The sequence below is a fragment of the Centrocercus urophasianus genome, unplaced genomic scaffold, assembly GCF_019232065.1.
Source record: "Centrocercus urophasianus isolate 14NV4802_14NV808 unplaced genomic scaffold, USGS_Curo_1.0 seq_11, whole genome shotgun sequence".
Lineage (NCBI taxonomy): Eukaryota > Metazoa > Chordata > Aves > Galliformes > Phasianidae > Centrocercus > Centrocercus urophasianus.
This window is the reverse complement of record NW_024884253.1, coordinates 76,920,308-76,938,952: the sequence shown is the minus strand read 5'-3', so window position 1 is coordinate 76,938,952 and position 18,645 is coordinate 76,920,308. Positions and strand designations below refer to the sequence as shown.

General features: G+C 39.0%; 1 protein-coding gene across 1 annotated transcript in view; it reads right to left on the bottom strand.

Annotated features, from left to right (window-relative positions):
* CDH20 (cadherin 20) overlaps window positions 1-18,365 on the bottom strand; it is a 49,647-nt gene extending 31,282 nt beyond the window's left edge. Inside the window, exons 1-2 of the mRNA XM_042809028.1 lie at window positions 18,300-18,365; window positions 2,488-2,855 (exon numbers count right to left, since the gene is read on the bottom strand). Of these exons, the coding sequence (XP_042664962.1) occupies window positions 2,488-2,730 (243 nt within the window). The 5' untranslated portion in view covers window positions 2,731-2,855; window positions 18,300-18,365. The remainder of the gene's footprint in view (window positions 1-2,487; window positions 2,856-18,299) is intronic.
* Window positions 18,366-18,645: the final 280 nt, after the last annotated feature.

Below are 18,645 nucleotides of genomic sequence, written 5' to 3'. Positions count from 1 at the left end.
AGCCTGTACCCAGGGCTTGACTCAAGCTATTTTGAGGTTGCTTCAGCAGCACGTAGCTAGCCTGAAACAGCTGTACAAGAGCACCAGAGGAGCTCCTCCCTTATGAGCATGAAGTAAATATATCTGGACCAACACTGTACGCTGTTTCCATCTGCCACAGGCTCTGTGCAAAGCAGGCGGATGAAAGCAAGGCCTGGCAAGCAGGATGTTGCAGGGTGCTGTGGGTCGTAGGGGTCAGAAGAGGCTCTGTTTGTCCAGCAGGCACCCAGGGCAGTTTCAAGGGCTGGTGCTGGCACTGAGGCCCGCAGTCCTTCTCCGTTTCCGTCTAGCTCTGCACGAGATATTTCTGAGCCTGCCTGGGGTGATACGGGATGAAAAATTTCTGTCCTGCCAGAACAATTAATTCAGCCCACAGCCTCTTCCCTGCTGAACCCTTTCCTATGGATCCCTCAGGTGCAGGCGTGGTGATGGATTGTGGTAGGCTGCAGCTCCTTCCAAGGGTCTGCGTCTTCAGCTGTTTGAAGAGAGGGGAGGCCCTTCCCTCCTGGCAGCTGCTGCAGAGCTCACCCCACTGCTCTGAGCTTGGTTTAGGGATGGGAAAGGATGAGATCTTGGATCCCAAAGGCCATTTTGGCAGCACAATTCCATGATGGTTGGTGTACATGAAACAGACTCAGAAGGCTGTTGGCACAAGCTAGCCAGCAGGCTGTCAGTGCATAAGGCTAATTGGCCCTGTTAACCCTGAGGGCTAATTAGCCCTAGCTTGCCCCTACTGCGACCCAACCATGGTGTACAAAAGAGCTCACTCATGGCAGCTTGGCTGCTTATGTAGTGGACACAGACCATGAAATGCCACTGCTGCTATCCCCGTTCAGTAGAACTGAGTGGGAACAAGCTCAAGAGAACTGCTGGATGTTCCATGTTTTTGTGCTCCTAATACCAGAATTCTAAAGCAAAGAGGAGTTGAGTACTTCCAGTACTGCTTGTAGCTAAAATTCAGCTTACAATGCAAATCTGGATTCATTTCAGATGAAATTGAGTATGCAAAATAATGTGTTTGGTCATCGTTCCAAAGTTATAAGTTGCATGAAAATAAGAATTTCTTTAATCAATAGGGATCTCAAGAGCTGAAAAGTTAGGCACAGAGATGAATGAAGACAAATGTTGTCTCATTTGATGGCAATCACTAGTAATTCCACTGCTATGGGAGGAAGGAAGGAGAGCACATCTTGCTGTCAGTCACACAAGGATAAATTGGAAGGAGGTCCTTTGAAGCCAGTGCATTCATTTTGATTTATACTGGTATGACTGAAGGCACAGTTTAACTCTGTGGATTTGTAAAACGATAAATGCAAGTCCGAAATGTGCCTTTGGATTTGTGATTCTTTTTTTTTCTGCAGACAGATAGCTTGGAAGGAAAGCAATGAAATCTGAAGGAATTGTTTTCTGGCATCACTTCTTCACTTAATTTGTCATATCTACCTATATTTAGGCTGTGCTCATCACCTAGACATGTAAAATCTTATTTGCATTGTTCAAACACTTCACTACACTAACCCTCCCCACTCTTCCCAGATCTGTCAGCTCGGTTTTAATGAAATGCAAACCTAGTGCTGCCCATAGGCCTTTGAATAGCTGGTCAATACTTTGATTAGCAGGTCGATACTTTAAATAGTTCAGAGTCTTTACAAATGTTGGGAAAGAAGACTAAGGAGGATGGATATAGTGAGGTAGATTGTGATGGCAGACATTATGGGCCTGACTTACATCAGCATGTTCTTCAAGGAGCTGGAGTAAAGTGAATTCAAAATGCTGCCAGGTAGACAGGGTGAGCATAGCAGTCAATTTTACAAATGTTTGTACTGATGTATATATTCTTAGTGTGCAAGGGATCTGAAAATAGGACTGTTGTATTTAATAAGCTGTCACTCTATCCTACTTCTCTCTAGTCCACATAATTAACCTGGGGTCAAGCTGTGGTAAGAAAGAAAATACTCTGACCTCAGAGATTTGCAGAAAACAAAAACTGAAATGTCAGTATTCAAGAGATATTGGCTATTTCATTTGATTGTGAATTTCATCTTCCAGCTGACTTGATCACAGACAGAAGCATGATCACAAACACTTCCTTTCCTTCCTAATCCTCCCGAGTCAATACAACCTTGCTTTGTCTTGACATTGAAGGAGTCCCTGGAAAGATCACTGCAGACTTTCTAACACTACCTCAATTACAGCTGATGATGGTTACAGCGGATCTCTTTGAAATAGGCAAATATATTGACAGCCCCTTGAAAAGGAAATTCTTCATGGCTAAAGGTGACACTGCTGAAAAGCTCTAGGGAGCTGAAGTGAAATTAATGTGAATAGATTCTCTGCCAGAAAGAAGGGAATAAAAATGCATTTAGAGAAACTTCCCATGTTTTGCCACAGTCTGCATGTGCACAAATGCATGTATGCTACCAGACATCCTCATGGGGCAGCTCTTACCTTCCCAACGTAGAGAGGATCCGTTCCCGTGTATTCCTCCAGAACGAAGAACTGGTTCCACACCCAGCTCCTCTTCATTCGCTGATGCAACTTGTCTGACAGGTTGTCTTCTGGCCCTTCTGTGAGGGGCCTGGCACTTCCTGACAGCACAGTTGTAGTTAGGTCCATCAGTGCCCAAAAGTACAAGGAGACCCCAAGTCCAAACAAGTTCTTTGCATTGCTCATTCTACCCGAAGTCCACATCCGTATACTAGGGCTGGCTTAAAAGTCAAAACACAGTATCTTAGGTCCCTTGAGAAGAAAGCAAGTCTTGTGTGTAGTCCTTTGAAATGTCCAAGAGAGATCCTGGTTCTGAGAATCACAGCCTCCTGTAAAGTTAAAGGAAATTCATAGCAGGATCTTATTTTTCCCAAGGTAAAAGAATTTCTTCAATAGGCAAATACACTATAAAATATTTAATCTTCAATATAAAAATATAATAACAGGATGCACGCATTCTGAAACTGTGAAGAGTATTACCATATAAGCTGCAGAACTGGAACCTCAGATAAAAGAATCACCAGGACTTAGTCAGTAAATAAGAGTTCTCTACTTCGCTAACTTAGTTGTAGTGTTTCTTTGTAGTGTTGACTGGCATGAGCTAAGTGCATACTCTTAACAAATTTTTATGACCAGAAGTCCTCAGAGAATACTTAATACTGCTCACTCTGGAAATTCGTAATATCTGGCAAACACTTTTTGCAACAGGTTTTTTTTTGTTGTTGTTTGAGAACTCTGCCATTGTCATTACACACACGTGCATGCAAACATGTCTACTTAAATACATACATTGCTGCATTACCAACCTTGAATTTCATTTCTAGCAGCTGCAAGTTATTTCTGGTTTTAATTATACTTTAAACCTTCCCTGCTGCTTGAATTCAGGTTTCACACTCTGCTGCCTCCTCTCTGAGGAGCTGATTGCTGCTACAAATGCAACATTTCTAGAATTTGAATGGTCAGTTAATCATTTTATAACCCACAAAAGGTTTCAGAGTGCTGACGGTCACATGCTATTGTGTGATGTGTCCTAACACATTTTTCCTCCACCAGTCTGAAAGATCCGTTTTGGCTGAGGAATGCTGACCTCTATCAGAGGACACTTTCTCATCAGTCTAGGATCTTTTGTAGTCATAAAGTCAGATTAGTTGGTGACCTCAGTCCAGGCTATGGATTGTAGCAACCCTTTCCTTCACCATTTTGCTGGGTTTAATGATGTGATACTGCACTCAAATTACTCTTCCAAAATACTCCATACCTCCTCTATGGGACTAGTGTTGTTGCTGCTCTTTTTCAGAACTCTGTTCTCAATTTTCTTCAAGACAGATGGATTCATTAAGAAAGGCATATTAGGCTTGGAGGATTAAGAAAGTAACATACATTTCATTTTACTGCTGTTCCATAGTTAATTAATCGCTCTATCCCCTGGAAATAAAAAGTAGCAGAAGACAGCTGTCAAATATCAGAAAAAGTATTATAAACATTTTTACCATAGTATTTTGAAGTGATGGCTGAGACAATACAATGCTTTCAACAGAGAGGAGAACATTGGAAAAAATTCTAGCATCCAACTTGGTATAACTGGAGTCCTGCGACCCTCAGAAATCTCTACTTTCTGCTGAATTAGCAAATCAGAATTTAATTCAAAAGATCACTGAAATCTGAAAGAGACAGATTAATTCTGAAATACATATCCTCAAGGAAAATAAACTCAAAATAACTGTCTTAGATTGATTTCTACACAAAATGATGTTTTCAAATATAAAGCCCTGAAGGAATATGACTATACAGTGCTGCTAGCCAATAAAGTTGTGAAGCGTAACAAACAACTAACAAGTCCGTACCTTGAAAGGTTTTAAACCTAGGGTTAGGTGCAACAAAGAAAAGACAAATTATAAACACAGAACTTGATAGATCTCTTCTAAGCACAACAACTTACAGAACTGCTAGGTGTTTAGATATTAGCTATATAATACTGTTTGAAAAGGCAAAGAATAGGGATTTATCTAAGTAATGTAAGCATAGAAGGACCTTAGCAAACTGTGTATTTGCCATTACATGAAGAAGGCGGCACCTGTGTGAGAGGCAGGGGTAAGGTTCTCACTGGATGCTCACAGTCTAAGGAGTCCAACAACAGTGCACGGAGTGCTTGCCTCTCTCTGTCCTGCTAATCCTTATCTCCTGATGGCCAAAATATTTTTACACTAGAGAAAGGAAGTTGAAGGTCTTATCACGTAATAGGTACATACACCGTGTTCTTTATATGTTGTCAAGAGCATGTTTTCTAAACCAAGGTAAGGGGACATTATTGAAAACCATTGTTATACTGATGAATAAAGATGGGGAGAGGCTTCCCACCGCCTGTCTCCATGTGTTGAGAGAACTCATCACTGTCTTTACTGTGCCACTGGATGGGAAAGCAGAGAGAGACACTGGCTGAGATCCCATCTAGAGTTTTACTTTTAGAATTACATCTTTTGTACAAGTCAGTTACATTTTTCTCTGTCTGACAAAAGTAGTGACACAACATGATGAAGCATTTCCTGTGGCAATGAGAATTATATTGTAGGTGAATGCCCCAAACATGAATTGAAAACTAATGTTGCCAGTTGTCTCCTGTAATTAAATTCAGCCAATGAAGGCCAATAGCCCTCAATCAAGGTAGTACAGAGATATGAATATATAAACGTACAGAATTAACAGCATACCTGTAGTGAGGTAATAGCAGAAGAATTCTGGTCATGAGGATGCCTTTCCTGTGGATATGCATTATTACAGGTTGTCTATGAAAACAGCTTTTTTCATTTGAAGGTCACTCTGCACTGTCATGCAGTTCTGCGAGGAACCTTTCTTAAAGAGTGTGCAACACTGTGATCCTCAGCAGCAAAATTATAAAGAATATTTACTCTTCCCAACGCAATCCTACTTTAGTGTAGGGCACTAACAGTGTTTTTTTTTGTTTGTTTGTTTGTTTGTTTGTTTTTTCTTATTTTCTTTTTTTGATGCTAATACCGGAGTTTTTGGTGTCTCATTCCCTTCCAAAACGGTTAGCACGCAGGCTCAATACTACAATGAATAACAGCGTTTAATCACAAACAGTTCCTCAACCTTTGAAGCTGAAGGAGTATTACACTATTTTTTTTTTTCTATCTCAGGTCTTTATATCATACTGAAAGAATGAAAAAGACCTTTGCAAACTTCTGGTGTGTGGTGCTGTTGATCTCTTTGGTCCTTCTTATACTCAACTTCATCTACAGTTGGTCCTTGGCTCTGCAAGAGATACTATTTTTCAAGCAAGGTATTTCTCAGATAAAAGCAGTTATGTACATATAGGGCTTGAATTGCATAGTTAAAGCCATGAATGACTGGGTTTTTCAGAGGACTTGTGCAAATGGCTTCCTCACCTGGTGAGTGTGATGAATGAGTGCAGAGTCACCTGGACTGTAGCTGTGGCACTTGGCTGGATTGATAGCCATATGCTCTGACTGCACTGACTTGGTAGGGTCTCTAGCCTTATGTGGGCCTTAGAGCTTTTTGCCACAGATGGATGACACAGACATTGAGGCAGTCTGTTCTGCCTCAGGCAGGGTAGTTCTTTGCAGGAAGATCAAGGGAATCGGTCATACAGGAAGGCACTTGTTGGCATAACTGATAAAGACCTTTAATGATCTCTTAATTTATTCCTTGGAGCTCTCCAAAACAGGTTCTTAACTATATCTGCAAACATAGAACTTGATGGACTTCTCCCCATTATATAAAATACATTTTAGAAACACGTATTTCATGGCTCAGCACAGGGATGAGCAAAGGATTTCAAAGCAGTACTAGGAGAGAAATCTTATTTTCCTTGCTCATACACACAAAAAACAATTAAGCCTAAGAAGATTGCATGACCACAATGTGCAGTGTATTTTATTTTTCAAGAAAAATTAAACGTGTTTCAGAACCCAGTTTGCTACTCACAGTTGAGTACCCTATTGTAATAAGCTTAGCTGCATCTGTGCAGTTTAGATCCCTGACCCAAAGTGAACTCCTTGCTTGCCCCTTCTTTTGTGATGAATATTTGATTACCAGCTCAGTTGTTTAGGTTACTTTCTTTTCCTGTACTTGCCTTGAAGACATTGTTGAAAATCCTTTTCCTTGCAACTCAACAGTTACAAATATGGCTTTTGGCTTTATAAAGACCCATGAAGATCTAATTGAACCCCATGCAACTGGTGGCCTATATATAACGCAGAGGAACCATCTAATTGTTCTACACAAAAGAGTCATGAGGCACTTTCCACTTTTTCAAATACAAATCTTTCTTTTAGCACATACTATGCAAGTAAAACAGGCATATTCCAAGTGTGAGATACTGTTCATGTCCCATTTTTAAAGGCTCCACTACCCCTCCATACTTGTACTGTAATTAAACTTCTTAATTGAATACCTAATTCTGGTCAAAGATGAAAGGGAAAAAGAAATATGCACCAGAACCAACTTCTAGCATTTCTTGCAAGTGACACATTTATCATGTTAATTCTGAAGAGAACAGCACTTACAAAGAAAGGATAAAGATATTAATAGTTAGGATAACCATGTGAGCATGCAGAGAGTTCCACTGGGATTGAAATGTATTGTGCTCAATACATATTTACATAAATGCCAAGGGTTTTATAGTTAAAAAGCTGCAACTTGAAAAGGTTTACACGCACACTTAGTGAATTTGCCATCTTGAGCAGGGAGTCTCCCAGAAAGTCAGTGGAATATTGGCATTCATAAAACTAATTACACGCTTACATCCTTTATCCCTGGTCTTTTAATGGATTTTGCTGTATGGACCTAGCACTCGTACAGAACTCATGCACCCATGCAGGCACATCCCCAGAGCAGAGGCAATTCATTTACAGGAAACATACTAAAATGAAAAATGGGGAAGAAAGAGGAGATAGCTTTTAAACTCCTTCCTCCACTTTATCCATACATAAATATACAAATACGTGTGATATTTTTAATATATGTATTTAAATGTTACCTCGCAGTACTTATACTGCAATAATAATATGTGAATGGAAAATTATTTCTGTGCTTAATGACACCTTTTTAAAGAGTTGTCCCCCACTATTTTACCGAAAGAAACCAAACAACTCTAACTCTAAACCAGTAGGAAGAAACTGAAGTTCAGTGAAAAGAATTCTTCAAGTGAGCTATTTACTTTATTCCTTGAATTTCTTGTGACATTCTGAACCCAAGATGGGGATGAAAGTGCTGTTCAGTTTTTTCCCTCATCAAATATGTTATTCTTTTATGTTTTCACAGATTACTTCTTACATTTCCTGTACCCTTACTTGCTCACAGCTTTGTTGTCAGATGCCTTTGGAATGACCCAACATGACCATCAGTCAGTAAGAAAGTGTAAGCTGTGTTCTTTGCTAGGCAGACATCCTGTAAAAGGTGCCTAGCACCAGCCTCCAAGACTTCTCTCCTGCACTGAGCTAGGTTCTAAAATCTCTGTGACAATTTGCATAATCCTGTCTCATTTTAAATTTCCTAATGCTTTCAGTACCTAAGTTAGGTACTTCTCAGCAGGCTGACTACAGGCCTAAATGAATCTGTACTGCTTCCAGAACTGCGTATGTCTTATCCCAGGCCAGTCTTACTGTTATTATTAGCCCTTCTTATATTCACTAGACAAGTTCAATTTAAAAAGAAAAATCTAGAGGAGTTTGTTACTGAATATAGACTGGGCCTGAATATGTATTTTTACTTTTTACTTCATTTTATTGAGATCTTCATAAATACAATGAAACTTGACAATGTACCATATGGTGCATAAACATTAACTCACAATACAATCCATTGTCATAAAATTACATCCACAGACCAGTCAACGGTCTCTCCTGGGACACATCAGTGAACTCATTTTACTCAAGATCTGAAGTGCTTCAAAGCTACAGAGTGCAGGCAGAGCAAAAAATCCCACAGAATGACAGCGAATCCCATTGTATAAATCCCAGCCCTATCGTTACAGGCTCATAAAAAGATCAAAAAGAATGAAACATGCACACAATCAAAAAGTAAATGTTTCTAAATAAAATGATGCTGATAACTTACATCAGGTGAAGATCTGATACACAGCTTTTACTCAGTGGGAGGCATAGTAAATACTATAGTAAAAGAGCAGGAGAGAAGGAAGATAGGATTTCAAAAGCTGGTCTAATTGACTCTACTTGAAGTCAGCCTCAGTAAGAACAAATGAGGCACTGCAAATTCATTAGAAAATCCAAATAAGTGCCAGATAAAGCAACCCTTGTCCTATAAAGGATTTGCAAAAATGTATAAAACATATGAAGTCATACTATGCTTCCATTATGAATACAAAATTCACTTTAGTTCGCACAGTCTTCTGACTGCTTTTGAAACCCTGTCAAGAAAAAATGTTTGCAAGAAACAAGAAATTGTTACTTGATGTTCATGCCCTCTCAAGCAGGTAACATTTTTAAATATAGGAACTCCTGTCAAAGTGTGACCTTTTTTCTTGCTAAGCAGCTGTACCAGAAGCCATTGCTCAGGCCTCTCCCAAAGCTTCCAAGCAATAAAAGAAAAATCTATTGATTTTTGTCAAAGATTGAGAGGTCTGGGTGAGAATGGCAGAATTTCCTACATTTTCAAAAAGGAAGAAGGAGAAGGATAGGTCAGGTGCAATGTGAAGAGATGATGCCTGTTAGCTAGCGTAGAGAAGAAGAGATGGTAATGCTGGGTGAGTCTGCCCTCTCTTCTGAATATTGCATTGCCCATCAAATCTCTGCAAGCTGTGAGGCCAGCAGGGATGTTGCTCAGGGGTACGACTTGGTGCTCTAGCCAGTGGAGTACTCATGGCCAGAGTAGGACCTACTCACAACCGTTACAATCATCTTTGACAAAAAAAATCAAAAGTCCGTTCCTTCTTTCTTTCTTTTATTTTCATTTACTTCCTTCTACCCCTGTCTCTCCTTTTTCAGGTCCTGAGTGGATTCTAACCTGATCTCTCATTCCCCTGCAATGGGCTAAAACCCATTCCTGCTGCACGCCTAGAATGCATTTTGAACCTGAAGTGTCCCTGCCTGTGTTACACAGTGGCTGTGGTAGCAAATCATTTCCTTAAGCAACTAAACATTGCACTTTGGGTATGCAAGTCCTCTGAATATGGCAGATTTCCAAGTAGCAATGAAAACTGGACTCTTTCTTACCCCGGAGCTGCTGGATAAATGATAAGGCTCACTGATACCCGCTAAGTGCTGAAGATGGAAAAAGATAGGAGTGTTACCTCCTATCTGGAGACAGATAAGAGAAGCAGCTGTCTGTCTGAAGCAGATAGAGGTCTTTCAGGTATATATTTTTACTCATGCATGATGATTGAAAGTAATGATAGGTCAGAGCCAATGTGCTGTCACTGGTGAAGACAACTTCTTAGTTTCATTTACGACCATGTTCCTCGTTAGCTTGGTATTTCATACAGCATTTTGACACATTAAAACTAGACCAAAACATCTCACATCCAAGAGTAGCTGCTGAGGGCAAAGAATTGAATGGGGTATTTTTATTTCCAGACAGAAAACAATATTTCTCAAAATAAGTGTACATACTCACTGCACTTATTTTTTTTTTTTTTTTAACTTGAAATTGTTTCTGTATTCATTTAGAAAGAAGCTTCAGAATAGCTGCACGTGCTGTAAGAGGTGAACATTTTTCCTCTAATTCATATTTCTTGAGTATGACATTGTTTCAGCTGTTCAACACTGGCATCAGTACTTATTCTTGACTTCACAGAGTTCCCTGTCTGGACATGAAGACATGCTACAAACCAGGAGGATGAACATTTCCATGCCAACTTTTAGCTGCTGTATATGAAATGAAACCAGCAAAAGAAACAGAAGACTTACAGCTTTTTTCTATCTGAACTGTTAGTGCTATCTTGTTCTTGTCACAGCTTCAAAGTGTTTCTAGAAATATAGAATATGTGTGCCTGGCCTTCACAGGACACTTTCAGGCTGAAAGAATTAAGAAGGAATAAAGATCTGCTGACCTCATTTGCCCCACATCTGTTTAAATATGGTAAGAATAATAAAATCTGAAAAACAACCTTATATACTTTGCATGCAAATTCTGGATTTTGGTATTCAAAATCAATTGTTGCAGTCTCCACAGGGAGTGTATGAGAGGTATTAACTAACTGACCCGTGAAAATGTGACATGCACAAAGAGTACCTCTTAAGAAGATGATTCCATTATCTACTTTCTGTCTTATTCATAATCCACTGCTGGGAGATGTTCCCAGGTTTCCCAGCCCCCTCCTCTGTCAGAAGCTGAGCATTCTAGATGGATTAGTTCCTCTGTCTGGGTTACTTAATGGTAAAGATCTAATATTTAATAGAATATAAGATTTCCTAGGCTTTGTCATGATTGTAAACTCTTGGCTTGGCAGTTTGTTACAGGCGAATCTTTCAGAGGAGTCTCCAAAAACCAGTGATCCAACTGTCTTAAAATTTAAAATTTATATTACCAAATAGTAATAGCAAATTTTGTAAGAGCTAAGGTATTCTTGGCCATAACACCTATCCTTCTATCATCTGATGTAATCGAGTTGTTGTCCTTCTCAGGATTTTTCATATCTGGCTTGAATCTAGATTCCCAAATAAATTTGTTTACACAATGATATAATCTGTCGCTCCATCAATATCGTAAAATGCAGAGATCCCAAGGACTGCTACATTTCTGTCTACTCCATAGGAATTAGCAAGTACAATAGGGAAGAGAACTCCAATTAATGACCCCACCAAGAAAAGGTTGAGAAGTTAATCCCTTTGGTCAAGTGATCACTTTGCTCTCCCACAGTAGTAATGGGTGTTGAACTGGTATGCCAAGGCAGCTAGAAGAAGCCCAGATTATTGTGTACAGCAAGAAGGAGTTAGAGGGAAAAGATACAGCCATAATAAACCAGGTTTTGTTGTTGCCTTGCTCTTGACATATTTGTAAATAGCCACAAAGTACAGTTTTATCCATAGAAATTCCAAGGACCATCCCACTGCCTGCGGTCTGATGGTGCACACCAGTGCAAACTCTGAGTATGGACCTGAAAGTAGGCTATGGTTTCCATTTGCTATTCTTCACTGGTGGTCACTAGCAGGTCACTTTGGTCCCCTTTAATATCTAAGCATAATACCTTCTTTTTAAATACAGAGACATCAGCCAGGATATGAAGAATTGTTGATCCTGGCCACAGCACAAAAACACAGAAAGACTCTTCTGCCAACAACTGCATGGAAATATCAAGGCCCATTTCTCCCACCGTGGGCAGTTGCTTAATGTACTCTCCAAATAATTTAATGATTCTTTCTTAATTCTCAAGAATTCAGGCAAAGAATTGTTAATACGTAATCAAAGGAGAGCAAGAAAATGCAGAAAATGTATGAAAGAGAAGCAAATAAAACATATTGCAGAAGAACTTCTCAAATGAGATTTCAGCTTTGTTTCTAGCTCGTGTGTGCATTGCAGCAGTAGGTAGTTTTATTTATTTCTCTTCTAACTTATTTGTGGATCTTTTATTCAGTTGTACTGTATTTTTTCTAGACATGAGGATATCCCTTCCAAACCAGACCTTTGCTCTGAATGTTGAGATTTTTGCCTTTGGAAATTGCCAATAACTGCTCGTTCCAAGTAGCTAAAGTTCCCCGCAGTATTTTTTGGATGTGATAGCTCAGAAGGAAAGGAAATTCTGACAAAAGAAACTTGGCATCAGAATAGCTGTAATTAATAGAAGTAAAGAGGATTACAGCAAGAAGCTTGAGGGATAGCACTTCCCCAAGTGAAAATAGAGTAGGCTTCTAGTCTGGAACAAATGAAATACTAACTGCAGAAAGTGGAGAAAAGGAGGAAAAGTTGAATTTTTCTTACATACTGATACATACTGATGAATTGCTGGGAAATTTTGAAACTTGAAAGACAAGTGCATGCAAACTTAAAACAACCTGTCTGAAAGACAGATGCTCAAGAAAACTTTGCTTCCAGATGAAGATGAAACATCCATCCTTGATATCACTGTTTCTTCCTCTTTGTGGGTGAAATCTAATTAATTCAATATTTTGTATTTGAAATTTCAGACAGGGGAAGGAAGAAAAGTGGAAAATAAAGAGAAATGAGAATAAGCACCAGTGCTTTTAGAGGTCAATAGTATGATAGCCTGCTTGATACATCATCTTTAGTTAATAACGATGAAAAAGAAGGCTGTACTGTTATGAGGTGTTGTAAAAGGTGAGAATTCTTTTCTGACTCTTGTGAATGGTTTAGGCACTGAAGTGTGAGCTTTATTTTCTTCCTTTTGACAGAAGAATTATTTCTCTAAATATCTAGCAGTGTAAATATCACCTTCAATTTCTTCCAAATTATCCAACCATTATTCCATCTTTTCTTTTAAAGTTTGGGAGAAGCACAAAGAAAAATATATTTTTACTCCATCAGCAAAGCTCAATCTTGGCCAAAGCCTGATCTAGTGCCCAGTGAAAAATTGATGGGACATCTAGATATTATGTTTGCTTCGTCTCAAGCTGCATAACCTACATTTTTGAAATTTCTTGCCAAATCAATCAGTCCATACAGAATTTACCCCCAGGTACTTCAGAAACTAGCTAGAGCAATAGTCAAAACATTAGTGATTATCTTCATAAGCATATAGAAGACGAGTGAGTTCCAAGGGGACTGAAAGAAAAAGAAGCATATCTACATTTAAAGTGAGGTGAGAGGAATGGGGTCGTTGGGGAGTAAATAGTGAATTATAGATCCTTCAGCTTAACTTCAGTATTTGGAAATTTACTGGAGCAATCCGCCAGCTTTTTAGTATCTTGAGGATAACAAGGTGGTAACGAACAGTGAATATGGATTTGTGAAGAACATGTTGACAACAAGCAAACCGGATCTCCCTTGCTTTGATATAATAACTAGCCTAGCAGATGCAAGATGAGAAAAACACAACACTTTCTGACTTTTGTAAGATATTTTACAAAGCTCTACAATTCACTGTCAAAAGTAAGATGGGGCAATATGGCCCAGGTAAAATAAGAGTAAGACAGACTGGAAAATAACTCAAAGAGTAGATACCATAGCTCAGTGTCTCAGCTAATGCGAGATAACACCAAATGACCATGCCAGACTTTGTTTCATGTCCAGGACTATTCATTTATACTAAGTATTTATACTAACACCTTGGATGATGCAGTACAGTTGTAAAATGTGAGGATGACATCAGGCTGGGAGAGGCTGCAAGCACTTGTGAAGATGGAGTTAGAATTAGAAATGATCCTGATAAACTGAATAAAGTGAAAGAAATCAATATGAGAAAATTCAATAAGGGCAAATTGAAAACACAAGCCTTAGAATGGCTAAATCAAATGCCCAGGAATATGGGAGTAAATAATAGCCTAGGAATCAGCACTGTAAGAAAAGAGCTGACTACAAACTGAATAGGAGACAGAGCTTCAATGCATAGGTTGTGGTAAAGGAGGAAAATGCTGCTCTGCACTGCACCAACAGTGTGCCATGTGCCTTGTGTGTTCTGCTTATGTGAAGCACTTATACTGGCATCCTCAGCACAGACAAGCAGTGCATCACAGCTTAAAGAAGATGCAGCCAGATTCCCCCAACTAATCTCAGGAGGATAGCAAAAAATTTGAACAACAGTTGGGAAAAACAGAACTTGTGAAAAGGTTTAAAATTTGTATATGCTGAGTCGAGAAAAAGAAGATCAGATTTTATTAACAAGTGTGATAAGAAGAGTGGTGAACTACTTATTTTCTTAGATTCCAGGGGCAGTTGGGGGTGCAGTAAACCTACTTTGAAGCAAGAGGAATTCAGGTTACAAGCAAACCAAACTTTTAGTATCAGGTGGGTGAAGTACTGGAAGAGCCGACTGACAGAAACAGTGAAATCTGCACTTTTGTAGCTTTTTACATAAGGTTAGCGAGTAGGCTAATGGAAGTTGTTCTGGTGACTTTTGATCTTTTATCACAAGCAAAAGACAGAAGGAAGCTAGGAAAGTCCTATATTTCTGTGACCCCAAAACATAAAATCACATCTTACAGTGTAATTAAAAAAAAAAAAAAAAAAAAAAAGCTTGAGTACTCATTTTGCCTTAGTCTTCTTCTTTGGGTCCTTTCACCCTTTTGCTTCCTCCTGTTACACTGAATCCACACGTGCTGTGAATTGCCTCTCCTGTGCAAGTGCTCAAATAAACCAGTTTATTAAGTGGTAGAAGCATGGCTGACACTTTTAAGCATATGTGAACATAACAAATGAACCTTAGGATGCTTAGTGCTTCTTGTGGCCATTAGAAAATATATGAAGAAAAAATCCTCAATCGTCATGAGAAATTAGTTTTTTCCAGGAAGGGAGATGACCAGAAGGTGTTTATCTGTGATTGCTGTACTGTGGGGCTGTCTGGGAACAGTGAATTCACCCCAATGGCACTCTGCTCTCACTTCTGTAACAGCAGTGGGAGCATGACAGGTAGATCAGGCCCAGAGTCTTGTATGCCTAAATGTCATTTTTTAAGATTATCTCTGAGATTGTACCCTTAAACTCTGTATTTTTGTGTTATAGAGTATTCTGTAATCCCTACAACGGCACGAAGGCTGTAATTTTATTTCATAAAATGATCATCAAATGTTGTTGTATTGATTCAGAAGGGGCTTCTGTTTCTGTATATGTTAACTGAAGCTTTGTGAAAGCTCAAGCTAATATAAAAATGGTAACTAGGCAGAACTTCCCATAGCTTGTAAAAGACCAATCTTCCCCATTGCCTTTCAAATCCCTATATAAGAAAAACTACCCACGCACTTTTCTTATTGATTCCTATCTCAGAATACAGTTTCACAGTGAAAGTATTCAAGTGAAAATAATTAACTGGTCCTTCCTGGTAAGTGCAAACACATTTCCAGTAAAACAAATTGTCTCCATCATAACTTGTTCAACATCATAGGACACAGTAAGTAATGCACATTTTACATTAGTTCAGGAACAGAAGACCAGAGCTACCTCTGCCTTTTAAAAATGATCAGAACTTACCGTAACAGTATATGTTCTTTCTCACCTCCTATAAGCTCACTTTTCTTTTTGTCTAAATTCACTTACAGCTGGCATTGATTCACTTCTGGCCTATGCATTCTTACTTAGCAACACCCTACATTATTGCATTCAACCTTGGATGTGCATATTTCAAAAGCAAGAAAAGTGCTTTTCCTTGCATAAGACTGTATTTTCTCTAAAAGACTCTGGCCTAGCCTCTAGATTTGTACAGACTTTGCATAGAACAAATTTCAGTTGCTTTACTCATTTGCACCCTTCAGCATACACAGGTGAATGGAAACATGAAGATATGACCAGAGGTTCTGCAACAGGCACAGAAAAGAATTACAGCTCCTAACCGTACACTTTGTAGGCAGCTTTGACATTCAGATGGCAGAGTTAAATGTTTATATTCTATCATTTGTGCCCATTAGCCTATTAATTGTCTCATTAGCAACAATGAATAACTGCGGGCACAAAATAGGTCTAAAGAAATGAAAATTTTATTCAGGTGCTATTTATATTACTGTGACATAATTTGGAATGGAAGCACAATATAAATTCACAGTATTACCTGTCAAAAAACTATCACATCTTCTCCAGCCACTGAAACATCTTCCCTTCAAGAAATACTTTTCCTGCCAATCACATGATAATAAGCAAAAATAGAGCTTAAATGAAATTTTCTGCTTTTTAATGTCAGAATGATCTCCACTTGCATAATAGGAGGGGATTGGATTTCTTAATCAATATTTCATTCACCTAAAATAAAAGAGTATAATATAATAAAATAAAATATACTATAAAGTAATACAATGCAAAATAATATGACATACATGGAATGCATGGGGTCCATTTCCCTTAGAAGATACGACACGCTCATGAATATGCAGTTTTGTGATCCTAGGAAGGCAAACCCAACTCATATGCAACTCACATCCATAGCTACTTGCACAGTTCCAAGTCACTTTTAAGTCCAGGTTTTGAGTCACACTGAAGTAATTATCAGATTTGATTAGATCTGTTGCTGCTAATTTCTAGATAAATATTGAAGTAATAAACCAGTGAATGTGGCCGGCTTTCGAAGCCACAGTGAAAAGTTAGGAACATTTTTAGGAACATATAAATAGGAGAGAGCTATCTTGCAAAACCCGAATAGGGAAAGCATTGCAGGCTGCTGGAGTGATGTGGAGACATGACAGTCTGAGCTGTCCTATTTCTGCACAGAAACAGCTTCAAGCAAAACTGCTCAAAGCTGGAACAGGGTTTTCTGCTTGTTCCTTGCTTTGTCTATGGCACCCTCTATGCTCCCTGCATCTTCCACCTGCCCCAGGGGGCAGAGGCTCCCAGAAGAACCCCTTCCATGGCCATTTTGATGAGGAACTCTCTTGGGCAGAGAGCTGGAACCCTGCTGTGGAGGTCTTAGGGTCCCCCTGTGACAGCAACACCACAACACGTGGGGCAGGGAGCTGGCGAGGCAGCTGGAGAGGTGGCCTTGACTAAGCAGAACTATTACTGCTTCTTTTCCTGTACCACATGAGGGAAGAGGAAAGTGCAAATTTCCTTGTGTGAAGGAATCCTGCTGTTCTGCTTGTGAAGGTTTTCACCTGTTGCTGCAACTTTCCTTAAAAGACACAGGAAACTTTCTCTGATGACAGTCCCCAAACTCCACTAATTTCGGTCAGTGCAGTCTGTAGCTGTAGTCCCTAACCATTTTGCTATGAAGGAAAATTGAATGAACTACAAGAAATGTGAACAGTGATTTGGAAAGAAATATGTCAACGATGATAAAACTTCTGATTTCTGGTTTAACATTCATTCAGTATTTCAGGAGTAGCTGTAGCGCCTGTCCAATGCTATTAATTAGCACAACTGAACTTCATTCACTGTAACCATTCTTTTCAAACACATATATTGTTATTTATTCCCTATTTTGTTTTCCCACAAGGCACATTTCAAAACAGCATGTGCTGTTTCTGATGCAATACCATATCAATCTGATTATATCGTACATAATGAAATATGCCCTAAGATAGAGCACTGCAAGATATTTATTTAGAAGGACACCTTTGATGTCATGTGAACTAAGGAAATCTTTAAATTCTACTGAAATAAAAGTGAAATTTGGTGTCACTGTAATCAATCTTGATCCACTGCACAAGTCAGAGCTCTCAACAAGTGCAATTCTAATCTACTTCCAAACACAAGCTTCCAAGCAGACAGCCAAGACAGGCGGATTAGCTCTTTGAACAGGAATTTTCTGTGAGTACAAATAGAAACGTATGGCTCTAACGCCTATTTAACAAATCAACTTTTCAATTAGAAGAGTTTTACAACTTGTTTAAGAATAACATGCCCATGTCACTGTCACCGTCACTCTTAAGGAATGTATGGGTTTAAAATTAGAGCCTCCTTGAACAGAATTTTGAGGAGCAAATAATGGAAGTATTCCTAAGCTCTTTATATGGATACCAATGACTGCAACAGACAGCTACTTAATATTTCTCAAGAAACTGTTTTAGACAACTTGTCTAGATCCTGGAGAACACAGCAGATGCATTTGTTTCTTACCAACACAAAAATACAACACTTCTTGGAACTTCCCTGTTTTCAAACAATCCACCATATTCAACAAAAAGCTATAAGGAAAACAGGTAACAGCAAAGAGAAAAAGAAACAGTGGTGTTACAACATACCTTTCACTACGTTTGCACTTCTCTGCACTCCTGTCATTTGCTACAGCAGCTCAGCTTATCACTGCCTTTCCCTCATACACTCCTGGGCAGCACAACAGGCACTTCGGCAGCTTTGTTCTCTTTAACACAATCGGCTCTAAAGAAAAAGTTTCATTTGTATTATAGTATGTGGTAGTTTTCAAGGAAAAAATAGACATCACCCCAAACCAATCAGAATATTCTTTGTCCGAAGAACTAGCCTCTTTCTCAACTGATGCACTAGTATGTGAATGAGGCCAGTAATCCATGAGGTGAGGTATACAGAAGCCATTCATTCAAAAAGATGCCGAGAGAACATAAGCTACGT